Genomic DNA, 25,489 nt, shown 5'->3' with positions numbered 1-25,489 from the left:
GTGTGTCTGGGTCAGGGGGTCGGAGGGAGGGGGAGGTGTGTCTGGGTCGGGGGGAGGGGGAGGGGGAGGTGTGTCTGGGTCAGGGGGAGGGGGAGGGGGAGGTGTGTCTGGGTCGGGGGGTCGGTGGGAGGGGAGGTGTGTCTGGGTCAGGGGTCAGGGGTCGGGGGGAGGGGGGAGGTGTGTCTGGGTCAGGGGGTCAGGGGGAGGGGGAGGTGTGTCTGGGTCAGGGGTCAGGGGAGGGGGAGGTGTGTCTGGGTCGGTGGGAGGGGAGGTGTGTCTGGGTCAGGGGTCAGGGGTCGGGGGGAGGGGGAGGTGTGTCTGGGTCAGGGGGTCGGGGGGAGGGGGAGGGGGAGGTGTGTCTGGGTCAGGGGGAGGGGGTCGGGGGAGGGGGAGGTGTGTCTGGGTCAGGGGTCAGGGGGAGGGGGAGGTGTGTCTGGGTCAGGGGGTCGGTGGGAGGGGAGGTGTGTCTGGGTCAGGGGGTCGGGGGTCGGGGGAGGGGAGGTGTGTCTGGGTCGGGGGAGGGGGGAGGGGGAGGTGTGTCTGGGTCAGGGGGTCGGGGGGGCGGGGTTTTGGTTGGGGATCAGAGGTGAAGTATTGCTAACAACGGTGGGGGTCGGGGTTCAGGGACAGGGAATTTGGTCGGTCGGGGGGGGTCAGTGGTCAGGAAGGGTGTGGGTCAGAGGGTGTCGACGGAGGTCAGGGAAAGGGCGTTAGTGTGTGGGGGTTGGGTCTGGGTTCATGATGGGTCAGAGCGGGTGGATTTGGGGGTTGGTGGTCAGGGTTACTGGGGACGGATCAGTTACCTCACGAGGAGGTCGTTTTCTGTCCGCGGGCTAAGCACCCCCTCCGGAGAGTTTTACGACCCGAAATAAAACTCTTGTCGGGAGAAGCCAGTCTGACTCTTTACCTCCATTGCAGGCAGGGATTGTCAATGGACCGACGGTATCGGTTGGGGCATCATGTGTGCAGTGGATGTCCTCTGACTTTCATCCCTCAGCCAATTTCTCCCTCTCTCTCCGAACAGGAATTGACCACCTTGTGTCACCTGGACCAGCTCCTGTTGGTCACTCACATGAACCTGTCTGGGAATCGGCTGAAGTCACTGCCACTCCAGTTCGCGGGGATGCAGTGTCTGGAGGTGAGGAGGTGGGAGTGAGGGTTGTTAGGAGGACATGTCTTATTGCAGAATCTCAAACCCCAGAGAGAGAGAGAGAGATCGTCACATCCCCCACACCCTAAACCCCAGAGAGAGAGAGAGAGATCGTCACATCCCCCACACCCTAAACCCCAGAGAGAGAGAGAGAGAGAGATCGTCACATCCCCCACACACTAAACCCCAGAGAGAGAGAGAGAGATCGTCACATCCCCCACACCCTATACGCCAAAGAGAGAGAGAGAGATCGTCACATCCTCCACACCCTAAACCCCAAAGAGAGAGAGAGAGAGATCGTCACATCCCCCACACCCTAAACCCCAGAGAGAGAGAGAGAGAGAGATCGTCACATCCCCCACACCCTAAACCCCAGAGAGAGAGAGAGATCGTCACATCCCCCACACCCTAAACCCCAGAGAGAGAGAGAGAGAGATCGTCACATCCCCAACACCCTATACGCCAGAGAGAGAGAGAGAGAGAGATCGTCACATCCCCCACACCCTAAACCCCAAAGAGAGAGAGAGAGAGATCGTCACATCCCCCACACCCTAAACCCCAGAGAGAGAGAGAGAGAGAGAGACCATCACATCCCCCACACGCTAAACCCCAGAGTGAGAGAGAGATCGTCACATCCCCCACACCCTGAACCCGAGAGAGAGAGAGAGAGAGAGAAAGAGATCGTCACATCCCCCACACCCTAAACCCCAGAGAGAGAGATCGTCACATCCCCCACACCCTAAACCCCAGAGAGAGAGAGATCGTCACATCCCCCACACCCTATACGCCAGAGAGAGAGAGAGAGAGAGATCGTCACATGCACCACACCCTAAACCCGAGAGAGAGAGAGAGAGAGAGAAAGAGATCGTCACATCCCCCACACCCTAAACCCCAGAGAGAGAGATCGTCACATCCCCCACACCCTAAACCCCAGAGAGAGAGAAATCGTCACATCCCCCACACCCTGAACCCGAGAGAGAGAGAGCGAGAGAGAAAGAGATCGTCACATCCCCCACACCCTAAACCCCAGAGAGAGAGATCGTCACATCCCCCACACCCTAAACCCCAGAGAGAGAGAGATCGTCACATCCCCCACACCCTATACGCCAGAGAGAGAGAGAGAGAGAGAGATCGTCACATGCCCCACACCCTAAACCCCAGAGAGAGAGAGAGAGAGATCGTCACATCCCCCACACACTAAACCCCAGAGAGAGAGAAAGAGATCGTCACATCCCCCACACCCTAAATCCCAGAGAGAGAGAGAGAGAGAGATCGTCACATCCCCCACACGCAAAACCCCAGAGAGAGAGATAGATCGTCACATCCCCCACACGCAAAACCCCAGAGAGAGAGATAGATCGTCACATCCCCCACACGCTAAACCCCAGAGAGAGAGAGAGAGATCGTCACATCCCCCACACCCTAAACCCCAGAGAGAGAGAGAGAGAGAGAGATCGTCACATCCCCCACACACTAAACCCCAGAGAGAGAGAGAGAGATCGTCACATCCCCCACACCCTATACGCCAAAGAGAGAGAGAGAGATCGTCACATCCTCCACACCCTAAACCCCAAAGAGAGAGAGAGAGAGATCGTCACATCCCCCACACCCTAAACCCCAGAGAGAGAGAGAGAGAGAGATCGTCACATCCCCCACACCCTAAACCCCAGAGAGAGAGAGAGATCGTCACATCCCCCACACCCTAAACCCCAGAGAGAGAGAGAGAGAGATCGTCACATCCCCAACACCCTATACGCCAGAGAGAGAGAGAGAGAGAGATCGTCACATCCCCCACACCCTAAACCCCAAAGAGAGAGAGAGAGAGATCGTCACATCCCCCACACCCTAAACCCCAGAGAGAGAGAGAGAGAGAGAGACCATCACATCCCCCACACGCTAAACCCCAGAGTGAGAGAGAGATCGTCACATCCCCCACACCCTGAACCCGAGAGAGAGAGAGAGAGAGAGAAAGAGATCGTCACATCCCCCACACCCTAAACCCCAGAGAGAGAGATCGTCACATCCCCCACACCCTAAACCCCAGAGAGAGAGAGATCGTCACATCCCCCACACCCTATACGCCAGAGAGAGAGAGAGAGAGAGATCGTCACATGCCCCACACCCTAAACCCGAGAGAGAGAGAGAGAGAGAGAGAAAGAGATCGTCACATCCCCCACACCCTAAACCCCAGAGAGAGAGATCGTCACATCCCCCACACCCTAAACCCCAGAGAGAGAGAAATCGTCACATCCCCCACACCCTGAACCCGAGAGAGAGAGAGAGAGAGAGAAAGAGATCGTCACATCCCCCACACCCTAAACCCCAGAGAGAGAGATCGTCACATCCCCCACACCCTAAACCCCAGAGAGAGAGAGATCGTCACATCCCCCACACCCTATACGCCAGAGAGAGAGAGAGAGAGAGAGATCGTCACATGCCCCACACCCTAAACCCCAGAGAGAGAGAGAGAGAGATCGTCACATCCCCCACACACTAAACCCCAGAGAGAGAGAAAGAGATCGTCACATCCCCCACACCCTAAATCCCAGAGAGAGAGAGAGAGAGAGATCGTCACATCCCCCACACGCAAAACCCCAGAGAGAGAGATAGATCGTCACATCCCCCACACGCAAAACCCCAGAGAGAGAGATAGATCGTCACATCCCCCACACGCTAAACCCCAGAGAGAGAGAGAGAGAGAGAGAGATCGTCACATCCCCCACACCCTAAACCCCAGAGAGAGAGAGAGAGATCGTCACATCCCCCACACTCTGAACCCCAGAGAGAGAGAGAGAGAGAGATCGTCACATCCCTCACACCCTAAACCCCAGAGAGAGAGAGAGAGATCGTTACATCCCCCACACCCTAAACCCCAGAGAGAGAGATCGTCACATCCCCCACACCCTAACCCCAGAGAGAGAGAGATCGTCACATACCCCACACCCTAATCCCCAGAGAGAGAGAGAGATCGTCACATTCCCCACACCCTAAACCCCAGAGAGAGAGAGAGAGAGAGATCGTCACATCCCCCACACCCTAAAGCCCAGAGAGAGAGAGAGAGATCGTCACATCCCCCACACCCTAAACCCCAGAGAGAGAGAGAGAAAGAGATCGTTACATCCCCCAAACGCTAAACCCCAGAGAGAGAGAGATCGTCACATTCCCCACACCCTAAACCCCAGAGTGAGAGATCGTCACATCCCCCACACCCTGAACCCCAGAGAGAGAGAGAGAGAGAGAGAGATCGTCACATCCCCCACACCCTAAACCCCAGAGAGAGAGAGAGATCGTCACATCCCCCACACCCTAAACCCCAGAGAGAGAGAGATCGTCACATCCCCCACACCCTAAACCCCAGAGAGAGAGAGAGAGAGAGATCGTCACATCCCCCACACCCTAAAGCCCAGAGAGAGAGAGAGAGATCGTCACATCCCCCACACCCTAAACCCCAGAGAGAGAGAGAGAAAGAGATCGTTACATCCCCCAAACGCTAAACCCCAGAGAGAGAGAGATCGTCACATTCCCCACACCCTAAACCCCAGAGTGAGAGATCGTCACATCCCCCACACCCTGAACCCCAGAGAGAGAGAGAGAGAGAGATCGTCACATCCCCCACACCCTAAACCCCAGAGGGAGAGAGAGAGAGAGAGAGAGATCATCACATCCCCCAAACCCTAAACCCCAGAGTGAGAGAGAGAGAGGGAGAGAGATCGTCACATCCCCCACACCCTAAAACCCAGAGAGAGAGAGAGAGATCGTCACATCCCCCACACCCTAAACCCCAGAGAGAGAGAGAGAAAGAGATCGTTACATCCCCCAAACGCTAAACCCCAGAGAGAGAGAGATCGTCACATCCCCCACACCCTAATCCCCAGAGAGAGAGAGAGAGAGATCGTCACATCCCCCACACCCTAAACCCCAGAGAGAGAGAGAGAGAGAGAGAGATCATCACATCCCCCAAACCCTAAACCCCAGAGTGAGAGAGCGAGAGGAGAGATCGTCACATCCCCCACACCCTAAACCCCAGAGGGAGAGAGAGAGAGAGAGCGAGATCTTCACATACCCCACACCCTAAACGCCAGAGAGAGAGAGAGAGAGAGAGAGATCGTCACATCCCCCACACCCTAAACCCCAGAGAGAGAGAGATCGTCACATCCCCCACACCCTAATCCCCAGAGAGAGAGAGAAAGAGATCGTCACATCCCCCACACCCTAAACCCCAGAGAGAGAGAGAGAGAGAGATCATCACATCCCCCAAACCCTAAACCCCAGAGTGAAAGAGAGAGGGAGAGAGATCGTCACATCCCCCACACCCTAAAACCCAGAGAGAGAGAGAGAGAGAGAGATCATCACATCCCCCACACCCTAAAACCCAGAGAGAGAGAGAGAGATCGTCACATCCCCCACACCCTAAACCCCAGAGAGAGAGAGAGAGATCGTCACATCCCCCACACCCTAAACCCCAGAGAGAGAGAGAGATCGTCACATCCCCCACACCCTATACGCCAGAGAGAGAGAGAGATCGTCACATCCCCAACACCCTAAACCCCAGGGAGAGAGATCGTCACATCCCCCACACCCTTAACCCCAGAGAGAGAGAGAGAGAGAGATCGTCACATCCCCCACACCCTAAACCCCAGAGAGAGAGATCGTCACATCCCCCACACCCTAAACCCCAGAGAGAGAGAGAGAGAAATCGTCACATCCCCCACACCCTAAAACCCAGAGAGAGAGAGATCGTCACATCCCCCACACCCTAAACCCCAGAGAGAGAGAGAGAGAGATCGTCACATCACCCACACCCGAAACTCCAGAGAGAGAGAGAGAGAGAGATCGTCAAATCCCCCACACCCTAAACCCCAGTGAGAGAGAAACATCTTCACATCCCCCACACCCCAAACCCCAGAGAGAGAGAGATCGTCACATCCCCCACACCCGAAACCCCAGAGAGAGAGAGAGAGATCGTCACATCGCCACACCCTAAACCCCAGATGGAGAGAGAGAGAGAGAGAGATCGTCATATCCCCCACACCCTAAACCCCAGAGAGAGAGATCGTCACATCCCCCACACCCTAAACCCCAGAGAGAGAGAGAGAGAGAGTCACATCCCCCACACCCTAAACCCCAGAGTGAGAGAGAGAGAGAGAGATCATCACATCCCCACACCCTAAACCCCAGAGGGAGAGAGAGAGAGATCATCATATCCCCCACACCCTAAACCCCCGAGAGAGAGATCGTCACATCCCCCACACCCTGAACCCCAGAGAGAGAGAGAGAGAGAGATCGTCACATCCCCCACACCCTAAACCCCAGAGAGAGAGAGAGATCGTCACGTCCCCCACACCCTAAACCCCAGAGAGAGAGAGAGAGAGAGATCGTCACATCCCCCACACCCTAAACCCCAGAGAGAGAGACAGATCGTCACATCCCCCACACCCTAAACCCCAGAGAGAGAGAGAGAGAGATCGTCACATCCCCCACACCCTAAACCCCAGAGAGAGAGAGAGAGAGAGATCGTCACATCCCCCACACCCTAAAGCCCAGAGAGAGAGAGAGAGAGATCGTCACATCCCCCACACCATAAACCCCAGAGAGAGAGAGAGAGAGATCGTCACATCCCCCACACCCTAAACCCCAGAGAGAGAGAGACATCTTCACATCCCCCACACCCCAAACCCCAGAGAGAGAGAGATCGTCACATCCCCCACACCCTAAACCCCAGAGAGAGAGAGAGAGATCGTCACATCCCCCACACCCTAAACCCCAGAGTGAGAGAGAGAGAGAGAGAGATCGTCACATCCCCACACCCTAAACCCCAGAGGGAGAGAGAGAGAGAGAGAGAGAGAGATCATCATATCCCCCACACCCTAAACCCCAGAGAGAGAGATCGTCACATCCCCCACACCCTGAACCCCAGAGAGAGAGAGAGAGATCGTCACATCCCCCACACCCTAAACCCCAGAGAGAGAGAGAGAGAGAGATCGTCACATCCCCCACAGCCTAAACCCCAGAGAGAGAGAGAGATCGTCACGTCCCCCACACCCTAAACCCCAGAGAGAGAGAGAGAGAGAGATCGTCACATCCCCCACACCCTAAACCCCAGAGAGAGAGAGAGATCGTCACATCCCCCACACCCTAAACCCCAGAGAGAGAGAGACATCTTCACATCCCCCACACCCTAAACCCCAGAGAGAGAGAGAGAGAGAGAGATCGTCACATCCCCCACACCCTAAACCCCAGAGAGAGAGAAAGAGATCGTCACAACCCCCACACCCTAAAGCCCAGAGAGAGAGAGAGAGAGAGATCGTCACATCCCCCACACCCTAAACCCCAGAGAGAGAGAAAGAGATCGTCACATCCCCCACACCCTAAACCCCAGAGAGAGAGAGAGAGATCGGCACATCCCCCACACCCTAAACCCTTGAGAGAGAGATCGTCACATCCCCCACACCCTAAATCCCAGAGAGAGAGAGAGAGATCGTCACATCCCCCACACCCTAAACCCCAGAGAGAGAGAGAGAGAGAGAGAGATCGTCACATCCCCCACACCCTAAACCCCAGAGAGAGAGAGAGAGAGATCGTCACATCCCCCACACCCTAAACCCCAGAGAGAGAGAGAGAGAAAGAGATCGTCACATCCCCCACACCCTAAACCCCAGAGAGAGAGAGAGAGAGAGAGGTCATCACATCCCCCACACCCTAAACCCCAGAGAGAGAGATAGAGATCATCACATCCGCCACACCCTAAATCCCAGAGAGAGAGAGAGAGATCGTCACATCCCCCACACCCTAAACCCCAGAGTGAGAGAGAGAGAGAGAGATCATCACATCCCCACACCCTAAACCCCAGAGGGAGAGAGAGAGAGATCATCATATCCCCCACACCCTAAACCCCAGAGAGAGAGATCGTCACATCCCCCACACCCTGAACCCCAGAGAGAGAGAGAGAGAGAGATCGTCACATCCCCCACACCCTAAACCCCAGAGAGAGAGAGAGATCGTCACGTCCCCCACACCCTAAACCCCAGAGAGAGAGAGAGAGAGAGATCGTCACATCCCCCACACCCTAAACCCCAGAGAGAGAGACAGATCGTCACATCCCCCACACCCTAAACCCCAGAGAGAGAGAGAGAGAGATCGTCACATCCCCCACACCCTAAACCCCAGAGAGAGAGAGAGAGAGAGAGATCGTCACATCCCCCACACGCTAAAGCCCAGAGAGAGAGAGAGAGAGATCGTCACATCCCCCACACCATAAACCCCAGAGAGAGAGAGAGAGAGATCGTCACATCCCCCACACCCTAAACCCCAGAGAGAGAGAGACATCTTCACATCCCCCACACCCCAAACCCCAGAGAGAGAGAGATCGTCACATCCCCCACACCCTAAACCCCAGAGAGAGAGAGAGAGATCGTCACATCCCCCACACCCTAAACCCCAGAGTGAGAGAGAGAGAGAGAGAGAGAGATCGTCACATCCCCACACCCTAAACCCCAGAGGGAGAGAGAGAGAGAGAGAGAGAGAGATCATCATATCCCCCACACCCTAAACCCCAGAGAGAGAGATCGTCACATCCCCCACACCCTGAACCCCAGAGAGAGAGAGAGAGATCGTCACATCCCCCACACCCTAAACCCCAGAGAGAGAGAGAGAGAGAGATCGTCACATCCCCCACAGCCTAAACCCCAGAGAGAGAGAGAGATCGTCACGTCCCCCACACCCTAAACCCCAGAGAGAGAGAGAGAGAGAGAGATCGTCACATCCCCCACACCCTAAACCCCAGAGAGAGAGAGAGATCGTCACATCCCCCACACCCTAAACCCCAGAGAGAGAGAGACATCTTCACATCCCCCACACCCTAAACCCCAGAGAGAGAGAGAGAGAGAGAGATCGTCACATCCCCCACACCCTAAACCCCAGAGAGAGAGAAAGAGATCGTCACAACCCCCACACCCTAAAGCCCAGAGAGAGAGAGAGAGAGATCGTCACATCCCCCACACCCTAAACCCCAGAGAGAGAGAAAGAGATCGTCACATCCCCCACACCCTAAACCCCAGAGAGAGAGAGAGAGATCGGCACATCCCCCACACCCTAAACCCTTGAGAGAGAGATCGTCACATCCCCCACACCCTAAATCCCAGAGAGAGAGAGAGAGATCGTCACATCCCCCACACCCTAAACCCCAGAGAGAGAGAGAGAGAGAGAGAGATCGTCACATCCCCCACACCCTAAACCCCAGAGAGAGAGAGAGAGAGATCGTCACATCCCCCACACCCTAAACCCCAGAGAGAGAGAGAGAGAAAGAGATCGTCACATCCCCCACACCCTAAACCCCAGAGAGAGAGAGAGAGAGAGAGGTCATCACATCCCCCACACCCTAAACCCCAGAGAGAGAGATAGAGATCATCACATCCGCCACACCCTAAATCCCAGAGAGAGAGAGAGAGATCGTCACATCCCCCACACCCTAAACCCCAGAGTGAGAGAGAGAGAGAGAGATCATCACATCCCCACACCCTAAACCCCAGAGGGAGAGAGAGAGAGATCATCATATCCCCCACACCCTAAACCCCAGAGAGAGAGATCGTCACATCCCCCACACCCTGAACCCCAGAGAGAGAGAGAGAGAGAGATCGTCACATCCCCCACACCCTAAACCCCAGAGAGAGAGAGAGATCGTCACGTCCCCCACACCCTAAACCCCAGAGAGAGAGAGAGAGAGAGAGATCGTCACATCCCCCACACCCTAAACCCCAGAGAGAGAGACAGATCGTCACATCCCCCACACCCTAAACCCCAGAGAGAGAGAGAGAGAGATCGTCACATCCCCCACACCCTAAACCCCAGAGAGAGAGAGAGAGAGAGATCGTCACATCCCCCACACGCTAAAGCCCAGAGAGAGAGAGAGAGAGAGATCGTCACATCCCCCACACCATAAACCCCAGAGAGAGAGAGAGAGAGATCGTCACATCCCCCACACCCTAAACCCCAGAGAGAGAGAGACATCTTCACATCCCCCACACCCCAAACCCCAGAGAGAGAGAGATCGTCACATCCCCCACACCCTAAACCCCAGAGAGAGAGAGAGAGATCGTCACATCCCCCACACCCTAAACCCCAGAGTGAGAGAGAGAGAGAGAGAGAGAGATCGTCACATCCCCACACCCTAAACCCCAGAGGGAGAGAGAGAGAGAGAGAGAGAGAGATCATCATATCCCCCACACCCTAAACCCCAGAGAGAGAGATCGTCACATCCCCCACACCCTGAACCCCAGAGAGAGAGAGAGAGATCGTCACATCCCCCACACCCTAAACCCCAGAGAGAGAGAGAGAGAGAGATCGTCACATCCCCCACAGCCTAAACCCCAGAGAGAGAGAGAGATCGTCACGTCCCCCACACCCTAAACCCCAGAGAGAGAGAGAGAGAGAGATCGTCACATCCCCCACACCCTAAACCCCAGAGAGAGAGAGAGATCGTCACATCCCCCACACCCTAAACCCCAGAGAGAGAGAGACATCTTCACATCCCCCACACCCTAAACCCCAGAGAGAGAGAGAGAGAGAGAGATCGTCACATCCCCCACACCCTAAACCCCAGAGAGAGAGAAAGAGATCGTCACAACCCCCACACCCTAAAGCCCAGAGAGAGAGAGAGAGAGAGATCGTCACATCCCCCACACCCTAAACCCCAGAGAGAGAGAAAGAGATCGTCACATCCCCCACACCCTAAACCCCAGAGAGAGAGAGAGAGATCGTCACATCCCCCACACCCTAAACCCTTGAGAGAGAGATCGTCACATCCCCCACACCCTAAATCCCAGAGAGAGAGAGAGAGATCGTCACATCCCCCACACCCTAAACCCCAGAGAGAGAGAGAGAGAGAGAGAGATCGTCACATCCCCCACACCCTAAAGCCCAGAGAGAGAGAGAGAGAGATCGTCACATCCCCCACACCCTAAACCCCAGAGAGAGAAAGAGAGAAAGAGATCGTCACATCCCCCACACCCTAAACCCCAGAGAGAGAGAGAGAGAGAGAGAGGTCATCACATCCCCCACACCCTAAACCCCAGAGAGAGAGAGAGAGATCATCACATCCGCCACACCCTAAACCCCAGAGAGAGAGAGAGATCGTCACATCCCCCACACCCTAAACCCCAGAGAGAGAGAGACATCTTCACATCCCCCACACCCTAAACCCCAGAGAGAGAGAGAGAGAGAGAGATCGTCACATCCCCCACACCCTAAACCCCAGAGAGAGAGACAGATCGTCACATCCCCCACACCCTAAACCCCAGAGAGAGAGAGAGAGAGATCGTCACATCCCCCACACCCTAAACCCCAGAGAGAGAGAGAGAGAGAGATCGTCACATCCCCCACACCCTAAAGCCCAGAGAGAGAGAGAGAGAGATCGTCACATCCCCCACACCATAAACCCCAGAGAGAGAGAGAGAGAGATCGTCACATCCCCCACACCCTAAACCCCAGAGAGAGAGAGACATCTTCACATCCCCCACACCCCAAACCCCAGAGAGAGAGAGATCGTCACATCCCCCACACCCTAAACCCCAGAGAGAGAGAGAGAGATCGTCACATCCCCCACACCCTAAACCCCAGAGTGAGAGAGAGAGAGAGAGAGATCGTCACATCCCCACACCCTAAACCCCAGAGGGAGAGAGAGAGAGAGAGAGAGAGAGAGAGAGATCATCATATCCCCCACACCCTAAACCCCAGAGAGAGAGATCGTCACATCCCCCACACCCTGAACCCCAGAGAGAGAGAGAGAGATCGTCACATCCCCCACACCCTAAACCCCAGAGAGAGAGAGAGAGAGAGATCGTCACATCCCCCACAGCCTAAACCCCAGAGAGAGAGAGAGATCGTCACGTCCCCCACACCCTAAACCCCAGAGAGAGAGAGAGAGAGAGATCGTCACATCCCCCACACCCTAAACCCCAGAGAGAGAGAGAGATCGTCACATCCCCCACACCCTAAACCCCAGAGAGAGAGAGACATCGTCACATCCCCCACACCCTAAACCCCAGAGAGAGAGAGAGAGAGAGAGATCGTCACATCCCCCACACCCTAAACCCCAGAGAGAGAGAAAGAGATCGTCACAACCCCCACACCCTAAAGCCCAGAGAGAGAGAGAGAGAGAGATCGTCACATCCCCCACACCCTAAACCCCAGAGAGAGAGAGAGAGATCGTCACATCCCCCACACCCTAAACCCCAGAGAGAGAGAGAGAGATCGGCACATCCCCCACACCCTAAACCCTTGAGAGAGAGATCGTCACATCCCCCACACCCTAAATCCCAGAGAGAGAGAGAGAGATCGTCACATCCCCCACACCCTAAACCCCAGAGAGAGAGAGAGAGAGAGATCATCACATCCCCCACACCCTAAACCCCAGAGAGAGAGAGAGAGATCGTCACATCGCCACACCCTAAACCCCAGATGGAGAGAGAGAGAGAGAGAGATCGTCATATCCCCCACACCCTAAACCCCAGAGAGAGAGATCGTCACATCCCCCACACCCTAAACCCCAGAGAGAGAGAGAGAGAGAGTCACATCCCCCACACCCTAAACCCCAGAGTGAGAGAGAGAGAGAGAGATCATCACATCCCCACACCCTAAACCCCAGAGGGAGAGAGAGAGAGATCATCATATCCCCCACACCCTAAACCCCAGAGAGAGAGATCGTCACATCCCCCACACCCTGAACCCCAGAGAGAGAGAGAGAGAGAGATCGTCACATCCCCCACACCCTAAACCCCAGAGAGAGAGAGAGATCATCACGTCCCCCACACCCTAAACCCCAGAGAGAGAGAGAGAGAGAGATCGTCACATCCCCCACACCCTAAACCCCAGAGAGAGAGACAGATCGTCACATCCCCCACACCCTAAACCCCAGAGAGAGAGAGAGAGAGATCGTCACATCCCCCACACCCTAAACCCCAGAGAGAGAGAGAGAGAGAGAGATCGTCACATCCCCCACACCCTAAAGCCCAGAGAGAGAGAGAGAGAGATCGTCACATCCCCCACACCATAAACCCCAGAGAGAGAGAGAGAGAGATCGTCACATCCCCCACACCCTAAACCCCAGAGAGAGAGAGACATCTTCACATCCCCCACACCCCAAACCCCAGAGAGAGAGAGATCGTCACATCCCCCACACCCTAAACCCCAGAGAGAGAGAGAGAGATCGTCACATCCCCCACACCCTAAACCCCAGAGTGAGAGAGAGAGAGAGAGAGATCGTCACATCCCCACACCCTAAACCCCAGAGGGAGAGAGAGAGAGAGAGAGAGAGAGAGATCATCATATCCCCCACACCCTAAACCCCAGAGAGAGAGATCGTCACATCCCCCACACCCTGAACCCCAGAGAGAGAGAGAGAGATCGTCACATCCCCCACACCCTAAACCCCAGAGAGAGAGAGAGAGAGAGATCGTCACATCCCCCACAGCCTAAACCCCAGAGAGAGAGAGAGATCGTCACGTCCCCCACACCCTAAACCCCAGAGAGAGAGAGAGAGAGAGATCGTCACATCCCCCACACCCTAAACCCCAGAGAGAGAGAGAGATCGTCACATCCCCCACACCCTAAACCCCAGAGAGAGAGAGACATCTTCACATCCCCCACACCCTAAACCCCAGAGAGAGAGAGAGAGAGAGAGATCGTCACATCCCCCACACCCTAAACCCCAGAGAGAGAGAAAGAGATCGTCACAACCCCCACACCCTAAAGCCCAGAGAGAGAGAGAGAGAGAGATCGTCACATCCCCCACACCCTAAACCCCAGAGAGAGAGAAAGAGATCGTCACATCCCCCACACCCTAAACCCCAGAGAGAGAGAGAGAGATCGGCACATCCCCCACACCCTAAACCCTTGAGAGAGAGATCGTCACATCCCCCACACCCTAAATCCCAGAGAGAGAGAGAGAGATCGTCACATCCCCCACACCCTAAACCCCAGAGAGAGAGAGAGAGAGAGAGAGATCGTCACATCCCCCACACCCTAAACCCCAGAGAGAGAGAGAGAGAGATCGTCACATCCCCCACACCCTAAACCCCAGAGAGAGAGAGAGAGAAAGAGATCGTCACATCCCCCACACCCTAAACCCCAGAGAGAGAGAGAGAGAGAGAGGTCATCACATCCCCCACACCCTAAACCCCAGAGAGAGAGATAGAGATCATCACATCCGCCACACCCTAAATCCCAGAGAGAGAGAGAGAGATCGTCACATCCCCCACACCCTAAACCCCAGAGTGAGAGAGAGAGAGAGAGATCATCACATCCCCACACCCTAAACCCCAGAGGGAGAGAGAGAGAGATCATCATATCCCCCACACCCTAAACCCCAGAGAGAGAGATCGTCACATCCCCCACACCCTGAACCCCAGAGAGAGAGAGAGAGAGAGATCGTCACATCCCCCACACCCTAAACCCCAGAGAGAGAGAGAGATCGTCACGTCCCCCACACCCTAAACCCCAGAGAGAGAGAGAGAGAGAGATCGTCACATCCCCCACACCCTAAACCCCAGAGAGAGAGACAGATCGTCACATCCCCCACACCCTGAACCCCAGAGAGAGAGAGAGAGAGATCGTCACATCCCCCACACCCTAAACCCCAGAGAGAGAGAGAGAGAGAGATCGTCACATCCCCCACACCCTAAAGCCCAGAGAGAGAGAGAGAGAGATCGTCACATCCCCCACACCATAAACCCCAGAGAGAGAGAGAGAGAGATCGTCACATCCCCCACACCCTAAACCCCAGAGAGAGAGAGACATCTTCACATCCCCCACACCCCAAACCCCAGAGAGAGAGAGATCGTCACATCCCCCACACCCTAAACCCCAGAGAGAGAGAGAGAGATCGTCACATCCCCCACACCCTAAACCCCAGAGTGAGAGAGAGAGAGAGAGAGAGAGATCGTCACATCCCCACACCCTAAACCCCAGAGGGGGAGAGAGAGAGAGAGAGAGAGAGAGATCATCATATCCCCCACACCCTAAACCCCAGAGAGAGAGATCGTCACATCCCCCACACCCTGAACCCCAGAGAGAGAGAGAGAGATCGTCACATCCCCCACACCCTAAACCCCAGAGAGAGAGAGAGAGAGAGATCGTCACATCCCCCACAGCCTAAACCCCAGAGAGAGAGAGAGATCGTCACGTCCCCCACACCCTAAACCCCAGAGAGAGAGAGAGAGAGAGATCGTCACATCCCCCACACCCTAAACCCCAGAGAGAGAGAGAGATCGTCACATCCCCCACACCCTAAACCCCAGAGAGAGAGAGACATCTTCACATCCCCCACACCCTAAACCCCAGAGAGAGAGAGAGAGAGAGAGATCGTCACATCCCCCACACCCTAAACCCCAGAGAGAGAGAAAGAGATCGTCACAACCCCCACACCCTAAAGCCCAGAGAGAGAGAGAGAGAGAGATCGTCACATCCCCCACACCCTAAACCCCAGAGAGAGAGAAAGAGATCGTCACATCCCCCACACCCTAAACCCCAGAGAGAGAGAGAGAGATCGTCACATCCCCCACACCCTAAACCCTTGAGAGAGAGATCGTCACATCCCCCACACCCTAAATCCCAGAGAGAGAGAGAGAGATCGTCACATCCCCCACACCCTAAACCCCAGAGAGAGAGAGAGAGAGAGAGAGATCGTCACATCCCCCACACCCTAAAGCCCAGAGAGAGAGAGAGAGAGATCGTCACATCCCCCACACCCTAAACCCCAGAGAGAGAGAGAGAGAAAGAGATCGTCACATCCCCCACACCCTAAACCCCAGAGAGAGAGAGAGAGAGAGAGAGGTCATCACATCCCCCACACCCTAAACCCCAGAGAGAGAGAGAGAGATCATCACATCCGCCACACCCTAAACCCCAGAGAGAGAGAGAGAGATCGTCACATCCCCCACACCCTAAACCCTTGAGAGAGAGAGAGAGAGAGAGAGAGATCATCACATCCCCCACACCCTAAACCCCAGAGAGAGAGAGAGATCGTCACATCCCCCACACCCTAAACCCCAGAGAGAGAGAGAGAGAGAGAGAGAGAGAGAACGTCACATCCCCCACACCCTAAAGCCGAGAGAGAGAGAGAGAGAGATCGTCACATCCCCCACACCCTAAACCCCAGAGAGAGAGAGAGAGAGAGAGAGAAAGAGATCGTCACATCCCCCACACCCTAAACCCCAGAGAGAGAGAGAGAGAGAGATCATCACATCCCCCACACCCTAAACCCCAGAGAGAGAGAGAGAGATCATCACAACCCCATACCCTAAACCCCAAAGAGAGAGAGAGATCGTCACATCCCCCACACCCTAAACCCCAGAGAGAGAGAGAGAGATCGTCACATCCCCCACACCCTAAACCCCAGAGAGAGAGTGAGAGAGGGATCGTCACATCCCCCACACCCTAAACCCCAGAGAGAGAGAGATCGTCACATCCCCCACACCCTAAACCCCTGAGAGAGAGAGAGATCGTCACATCCCCCACACCCTAAACCCCAGAGAGAGAGAGAGAGAGAGAGATCGTCACATCCCCCACACCCTAAACCCCAGAGAGAGAGAGACATCTTCACATCCCCCACACCCCAAACCCCAGCGAGAGAGAGATCGTCACATACCCCACACCCTAAACCCCAGAGAGAGAGAGAGAGAGAGATGGTCACATCCCCCACACCCTAAACCCCAGAGAGAGAGAGAGAGAGAGATCGTCACATCCCCCACACCCTAAACCCCAGAGAGAGAGAGAGAGATCGTCACATCCCCCACACCCTAAACCCCAGAGAGAGAGAAAGAGATCGTCACATCCGCCACACCCTAAACCCCAGAGAGAGAGAGAGAGATCGTCACATCCCCCACACCCTAAACCCCAGAGAGAGAGAGAGAGAGAGAGAGATCGTCACATCCCCCACACCCTAAAGCCCAGAGAGAGAGAGCGAGAGATCGTCACATCCCCCACACCCTAAACCCCAGAGAGAGAGAGAGAGAGAGATCGTCACATCCCCCACACCCTAAACCCCAGAGAGAGAGAGAGAGATCGTTACATCCCCCACACCCTAAACCCCAGAGAGAGAGATCGTCACATCCCCCACACCCTAACCCCAGAGAGAGAGAGATCGTCACATACCCCACACCCTAATCCCCAGAGAGAGAGAGAGATCGTCACATTCCCCACACCCTAAACCCCAGAGAGAGAGAGAGAGAGAGATCGTCACATCCCCCACACCCTAAAGCCCAGAGAGAGAGAGAGAGATCGTCACATCCCCCACACCCTAAACCCCAGAGAGAGAGAGAGAAAGAGATCGTTACATCCCCCAAACGCTAAACCCCAGAGAGAGAGAGATCGTCACATTCCCCACACCCTAAACCCCAGAGTGAGAGATCGTCACATCCCCCACACCCTGAACCCCAGAGAGAGAGAGAGAGAGAGAGATCGTCACATTCCCCACACCCTAAACCCCAGAGTGAGAGATCGTCACATCCCCCACACCCTGAACCCCAGAGAGAGAGAGAGAGAGAGAGATCGTCACATCCCCCACACCCTAAACCCCAGAGAGAGAGAGAGATCGTCACATCCCCCACACCCTAAACCCCAGAGAGAGAGAGATCGTCACATCCCCCACACCCTAAACCCCAGAGAGAGAGAGAGAGAGAGATCGTCACATCCCCCACACCCTAAAGCCCAGAGAGAGAGAGAGAGATCGTCACATCCCCCACACCCTAAACCCCAGAGAGAGAGAGAGAAAGAGATCGTTACATCCCCCAAACGCTAAACCCCAGAGAGAGAGAGACATCTTCACATTCCCCACACCCTAAACCCCAGAGTGAGAGAGATCGTCACATCCCCCACACCCTAAACCCCAGAGAGAGAGAGAGAGATCGTCACATCCCCCACACCCTAAACCCCAGAGAGAGAGAGAGAGAGAGAGATCATCACATCCCCCAAACCCTAAACCCCAGAGTGAGAGAGAGAGAGGGAGAGAGATCGTCACATCCCCCACACCCTAAAACCCAGAGAGAGAGAGAGAGATCGTCACATCCCCCACACCCTAAACCCAAGAGAGAGAGAGAGAAAGAGATCGTTACATCCCCCAAACGCTAAACCCCAGAGAGAGAGAGATTGTCACATCCCCCACACCCTAATCCCCAGAGAGAGAGAGAGAGAGAGATCGTCACATCCCCCACACCCTAAACCCCAGAGAGAGAGAGAGAGAGAGAGAGAGAGATCATCACATCCCCCAAACCCTAAACCCCAGAGTGAGAGAGCGAGAGGGAGAGAGATCGTCACATCCCCCACACCCTAAACCCCAGAGGGAGAGAGAGAGAGAGAGCGAGATCTTCACATACCCCACACCCTAAACGCCAGAGAGAGAGAGAGAGAGAGAGAGATCGTCACATCCCCCACACCCTAAACCCCAGAGAGAGAGAGATCGTCACATCCCCCACACCCTGAACCCCAGAGAGAGAGAGAGAGATCGTCACATCCCCCACACCCTAAACCCCAGAGAGAGAGAGAGAGAGAGATCGTCACATCCCCCACAGCCTAAACCCCAGAGAGAGAGAGAGATCGTCACGTCCCCCACACCCTAAACCCCAGAGAGAGAGAGAGAGAGAGATCGTCACATCCCCCACACCCTAAACCCCAGAGAGAGAGAGAGATCGTCACATCCCCCACACCCTAAACCCCAGAGAGAGAGAGACATCTTCACATCCCCCACACCCTAAACCCCAGAGAGAGAGAGAGAGAGAGAGATCGTCACATCCCCCACACCCTAAACCCCAGAGAGAGAGAAAGAGATCGTCACAACCCCCACACCCTAAAGCCCAGAGAGAGAGAGAGAGAGAGATCGTCACATCCCCCACACCCTAAACCCCAGAGAGAGAGAAAGAGATCGTCACATCCCCCACACCCTAAACCCCAGAGAGAGAGAGAGAGATCGGCACATCCCCCACACCCTAAACCCTTGAGAGAGAGATCGTCACATCCCCCACACCCTAAATCCCAGAGAGAGAGAGAGAGATCGTCACATCCCCCACACCCTAAACCCCAGAGAGAGAGAGAGAGAGAGAGAGATCGTCACATCCCCCACACCCTAAACCCCAGAGAGAGAGAGAGAGAGATCGTCACATCCCCCACACCCTAAACCCCAGAGAGAGAGAGAGAGAAAGAGATCGTCACATCCCCCACACCCTAAACCCCAGAGAGAGAGAGAGAGAGAGAGGTCATCACATCCCCCACACCCTAAACCCCAGAGAGAGAGATAGAGATCATCACATCCGCCACACCCTAAATCCCAGAGAGAGAGAGAGAGATCGTCACATCCCCCACACCCTAAACCCCAGAGTGAGAGAGAGAGAGAGAGATCATCACATCCCCACACCCTAAACCCCAGAGGGAGAGAGAGAGAGATCATCATATCCCCCACACCCTAAACCCCAGAGAGAGAGATCGTCACATCCCCCACACCCTGAACCCCAGAGAGAGAGAGAGAGAGAGATCGTCACATCCCCCACACCCTAAACCCCAGAGAGAGAGAGAGATCGTCACGTCCCCCACACCCTAAACCCCAGAGAGAGAGAGAGAGAGAGATCGTCACATCCCCCACACCCTAAACCCCAGAGAGAGAGACAGATCGTCACATCCCCCACACCCTGAACCCCAGAGAGAGAGAGAGAGAGATCGTCACATCCCCCACACCCTAAACCCCAGAGAGAGAGAGAGAGAGAGATCGTCACATCCCCCACACCCTAAAGCCCAGAGAGAGAGAGAGAGAGATCGTCACATCCCCCACACCATAAACCCCAGAGAGAGAGAGAGAGAGATCGTCACATCCCCCACACCCTAAACCCCAGAGAGAGAGAGACATCTTCACATCCCCCACACCCCAAACCCCAGAGAGAGAGAGATCGTCACATCCCCCACACCCTAAACCCCAGAGAGAGAGAGAGAGATCGTCACATCCCCCACACCCTAAACCCCAGAGTGAGAGAGAGAGAGAGAGAGAGAGATCGTCACATCCCCACACCCTAAACCCCAGAGGGGGAGAGAGAGAGAGAGAGAGAGAGAGATCATCATATCCCCCACACCCTAAACCCCAGAGAGAGAGATCGTCACATCCCCCACACCCTGAACCCCAGAGAGAGAGAGAGAGATCGTCACATCCCCCACACCCTAAACCCCAGAGAGAGAGAGAGAGAGAGATCGTCACATCCCCCACAGCCTAAACCCCAGAGAGAGAGAGAGATCGTCACGTCCCCCACACCCTAAACCCCAGAGAGAGAGAGAGAGAGAGATCGTCACATCCCCCACACCCTAAACCCCAGAGAGAGAGAGAGATCGTCACATCCCCCACACCCTAAACCCCAGAGAGAGAGAGACATCTTCACATCCCCCACACCCTAAACCCCAGAGAGAGAGAGAGAGAGAGAGATCGTCACATCCCCCACACCCTAAACCCCAGAGAGAGAGAAAGAGATCGTCACAACCCCCACACCCTAAAGCCCAGAGAGAGAGAGAGAGAGAGATCGTCACATCCCCCACACCCTAAACCCCAGAGAGAGAGAAAGAGATCGTCACATCCCCCACACCCTAAACCCCAGAGAGAGAGAGAGAGATCGTCACATCCCCCACACCCTAAACCCTTGAGAGAGAGATCGTCACATCCCCCACACCCTAAATCCCAGAGAGAGAGAGAGAGATCGTCACATCCCCCACACCCTAAACCCCAGAGAGAGAGAGAGAGAGAGAGAGATCGTCACATCCCCCACACCCTAAAGCCCAGAGAGAGAGAGAGAGAGATCGTCACATCCCCCACACCCTAAACCCCAGAGAGAGAGAGAGAGAAAGAGATCGTCACATCCCCCACACCCTAAACCCCAGAGAGAGAGAGAGAGAGAGAGAGGTCATCACATCCCCCACACCCTAAACCCCAGAGAGAGAGAGAGAGATCATCACATCCGCCACACCCTAAACCCCAGAGAGAGAGAGAGAGATCGTCACATCCCCCACACCCTAAACCCTTGAGAGAGAGAGAGAGAGAGAGAGAGATCATCACATCCCCCACACCCTAAACCCCAGAGAGAGAGAGAGATCGTCACATCCCCCACACCCTAAACCCCAGAGAGAGAGAGAGAGAGAGAGAGAGAGAGATCGTCACATCCCCCACACCCTAAAGCCCAGAGAGAGAGAGAGAGAGATCGTCACATCCCCCACACCCTAAACCCCAGAGAGAGAGAGAGAGAGAGAGAGAAAGAGATCGTCACATCCCCCACACCCTAAACCCCAGAGAGAGAGAGAGAGAGAGATCATCACATCCCCCACACCCTAAACCCCAGAGAGAGAGAGAGAGATCATCACAACCCCATACCCTAAACCCCAAAGAGAGAGAGAGATCGTCACATCCCCCACACCCTAAACCCCAGAGAGAGAGAGAGAGATCGTCACATCCCCCACACCCTAAACCCCAGAGAGAGAGTGAGAGAGGGATCGTCACATCCCCCACACCCTAAACCCCAGAGAGAGAGAGATCGTCACATCCCCCACACCCTAAACCCCTGAGAGAGAGAGAGATCGTCACATCCCCCACACCCTAAACCCCAGAGAGAGAGAGAGAGAGAGAGATCGTCACATCCCCCACACCCTAAACCCCAGAGAGAGAGAGACATCTTCACATCCCCCACACCCCAAACCCCAGCGAGAGAGAGATCGTCACATACCCCACACCCTAAACCCCAGAGAGAGAGAGAGAGAGAGATGGTCACATCCCCCACACCCTAAACCCCAGAGAGAGAGAGAGAGAGAGATCGTCACATCCCCCACACCCTAAACCCCAGAGAGAGAGAGAGAGATCGTCACATCCCCCACACCCTAAACCCCAGAGAGAGAGAAAGAGATCGTCACATCCGCCACACCCTAAACCCCAGAGAGAGAGAGAGAGATCGTCACATCCCCCACACCCTAAACCCCAGAGAGAGAGAGAGAGAGAGAGAGATCGTCACATCCCCCACACCCTAAAGCCCAGAGAGAGAGAGCGAGAGATCGTCACATCCCCCACACCCTAAACCCCAGAGAGAGAGAGAGAGAGAGATCGTCACATCCCCCACACCCTAAACCCCAGAGAGAGAGAGAGAGATCGTTACATCCCCCACACCCTAAACCCCAGAGAGAGAGATCGTCACATCCCCCACACCCTAACCCCAGAGAGAGAGAGATCGTCACATACCCCACACCCTAATCCCCAGAGAGAGAGAGAGATCGTCACATTCCCCACACCCTAAACCCCAGAGAGAGAGAGAGAGAGAGATCGTCACATCCCCCACACCCTAAAGCCCAGAGAGAGAGAGAGAGATCGTCACATCCCCCACACCCTAAACCCCAGAGAGAGAGAGAGAAAGAGATCGTTACATCCCCCAAACGCTAAACCCCAGAGAGAGAGAGATCGTCACATTCCCCACACCCTAAACCCCAGAGTGAGAGATCGTCACATCCCCCACACCCTGAACCCCAGAGAGAGAGAGAGAGAGAGAGATCGTCACATTCCCCACACCCTAAACCCCAGAGTGAGAGATCGTCACATCCCCCACACCCTGAACCCCAGAGAGAGAGAGAGAGAGAGAGATCGTCACATCCCCCACACCCTAAACCCCAGAGAGAGAGAGAGATCGTCACATCCCCCACACCCTAAACCCCAGAGAGAGAGAGATCGTCACATCCCCCACACCCTAAACCCCAGAGAGAGAGAGAGAGAGAGATCGTCACATCCCCCACACCCTAAAGCCCAGAGAGAGAGAGAGAGATCGTCACATCCCCCACACCCTAAACCCCAGAGAGAGAGAGAAAAAGAGATCGTTACATCCCCCAAACGCTAAACCCCAGAGAGAGAGAGATCGTCACATTCCCCACACCCTAAACCCCAGAGTGAGAGATCGTCACATCCCCCACACCCTGAACCCCAGAGAGAGAGAGAGAGATCGTCACATCCCCCACACCCTAAACCCCAGAGGGAGAGAGAGAGAGAGAGAGAGATCATCACATCCCCCAAACCCTAAACCCCAGAGTGAGAGAGAGAGAGGGAGAGAGATCGTCACATCCCCCACACCCTAAAACCCAGAGAGAGAGAGAGAGATCGTCACATCCCCCACACCCTAAACCCAAGAGAGAGAGAGAGAAAGAGATCGTTACATCCCCCAAACGCTAAACCCCAGAGAGAGAGAGATTGTCACATCCCCCACACCCTAATCCCCAGAGAGAGAGAGAGAGAGAGATCGTCACATCCCCCACACCCTAAACCCCAGAGAGAGAGAGAGAGAGAGAGAGAGAGATCATCACATCCCCCAAACCCTAAACCCCAGAGTGAGAGAGCGAGAGGGAGAGAGATCGTCACATCCCCCACACCCTAAACCCCAGAGGGAGAGAGAGAGAGAGAGCGAGATCTTCACATACCCCACACCCTAAACGCCAGAGAGAGAGAGAGAGAGAGAGAGATCGTCACATCCCCCACACCCTAAACCCCAGAGAGAGAGAGATCGTCACATCCCCCACACCCTAATCCCCAGAGAGAGAGAGAAAGAGATCGTCACATCCCCCACACCCTAAACCCCAGAGAGAGAGAGAGAGAGAGATCATCACATCCCCCAAACCCTAAACCCCAGAGTGAGAGAGAGAGAGGGAGAGAGATCGTCACATCCCCCACACCCTAAAACCCAGAGAGAGAGAGAGAGAGAGAGATCATCACATCCCCCACACCCTAAAACCCAGAGAGAGAGAGAGAGATCGTCACATCCCCCACACCCTAAACCCCAGAGAGAGAGAGAGAGATCGTCACATCCCCCACACCCTAAACCCCAGAGAGAGAGAGAGAGATCGTCACATCCCCCACACCCTATACGCCAGAGAGAGAGAGAGATCGTCACATCCCCAACACCCTAAACCCCAGGGAGAGAGATCGTCACATCCCCCACACCCTAAACCCCAGAGAGAGAGAGAGAGAGAGATCGTCACATCCCCCAAACCCTAAACCCCAGAGAGAGAGAGAGAGATCGTCACATCCCCCACACCCTAAACCCCAGAGAGAGAGATCGTCACATCCCCCACACCCTAAACCCCAGAGAGAGAGAGAGAGAAATCGTCACATCCCCCACACCCTAAAACCCAGAGAGAGAGAGATCGTCACATCCCCCACACCCTAAACCCCAGAGAGAGAGAGAGAGAGATCGTCACATCACCCACACCCGAAACTCCAGAGAGAGAGAGAGAGAGAGATCGTCAAATCCCCCACACCCTAAACCCCAGTGAGAGAGAAACATCTTCACATCCCCCACACCCCAAACCCCAGAGAGAGAGAGATCGTCACATCCCCCACACCCTAAACCCCAGAGAGAGAGAGAGAGATCGTCACATCGCCACACCCTAAACCCCAGATGGAGAGAGAGAGAGAGAGAGATCGTCATATCCCCCACACCCTAAACCCCAGAGAGAGAGATCGTCACATCCCCCACACCCTAAACCCCAGAGGGAGAGAGAGAGAGAGATCGTCACATCCCCCACACCCTAAACCCCAGAGAGAGAGAGAGATAGAGAGATCGTCACATCCCCCACACCCTAAACCCCAGAGAGAGAGAGAGAGAGAGAGATCGTCACATCCCCCACACCCTAAACCCCAGAGAGAGAGAGATCGTCACATCCCCCACAGCCTAAACCCCAGAGGTTGAGAGAGAGAGAGAGAGAGATGGTCACATCCCCCACACCGTAAACCCCAGAGAGAGAGATCGTCACATCCCCCACACCCTAAACCCCAGAGAGAGAGATCGTCACATCCCCCACACCCTGAACCCCAGAGAGAGAGAGAGAGAGATCGTCACATTCCCCACACCCTAAACCCCAGAGAGAGAGAAAGAGATCGTCACAACCCCCACACCCTAAACCCCAGAGAGAGAGAGAGAGAGAGAGATCGTCACATCCCCCACACCCTAAACCCCAGAGAGAGAGAGAGAGATCGTCACATCCCCCACACCCTGAACCCCAGAGAGAGAGAGAGAGAGAGAGATCGTCACATCCCCCACACCCTAAACCCCAGAGAGAGAGAAAGAGATCGTCACATCCGCCACACCCTAAACCCCAGAGAGAGAGAGAGAGATCGTCACATCCCCCACACCCTAAACCCTTGAGAGAGAGAGAGAGATCATCACATCCCCCACACCCTAAACCCCAGAGAGAGAGAGAGATCGTCACATCCCCCACACCCTAAACCCCAGAGAGAGAGAGAGAGAGATCGTCACATCCCCCACACACTAAAGCCCACAGAGAGAGAGAGAGAGATCG

The 25,489-nt window shown here is 55.1% G+C and overlaps 1 protein-coding gene across 1 annotated transcript in view; it reads left to right on the top strand.

The window, feature by feature from the left end:
- The window catches only part of rabggta (Rab geranylgeranyltransferase subunit alpha), a gene marked incomplete at its 5' end in the record, with an annotated part of 213,053 nt that overhangs the window by 23,571 nt on the left and 163,993 nt on the right, over window positions 1-25,489 (top strand). Inside the window, one exon of the mRNA XM_041175438.1 lies at window positions 1,025-1,138. Within this exon, the coding sequence (XP_041031372.1) occupies window positions 1,025-1,138 (114 nt within the window). The remainder of the gene's footprint in view (window positions 1-1,024; window positions 1,139-25,489) is intronic.

Source organism: Carcharodon carcharias, chromosome 27 (genome assembly GCF_017639515.1).
Source record: "Carcharodon carcharias isolate sCarCar2 chromosome 27, sCarCar2.pri, whole genome shotgun sequence".
In the NCBI taxonomy this organism is placed as follows: domain Eukaryota; kingdom Metazoa; phylum Chordata; class Chondrichthyes; order Lamniformes; family Lamnidae; genus Carcharodon; species Carcharodon carcharias.
Note: the sequence above shows the minus strand (reverse complement) of the source record. Positions and strands in the feature narration are given on the sequence as shown.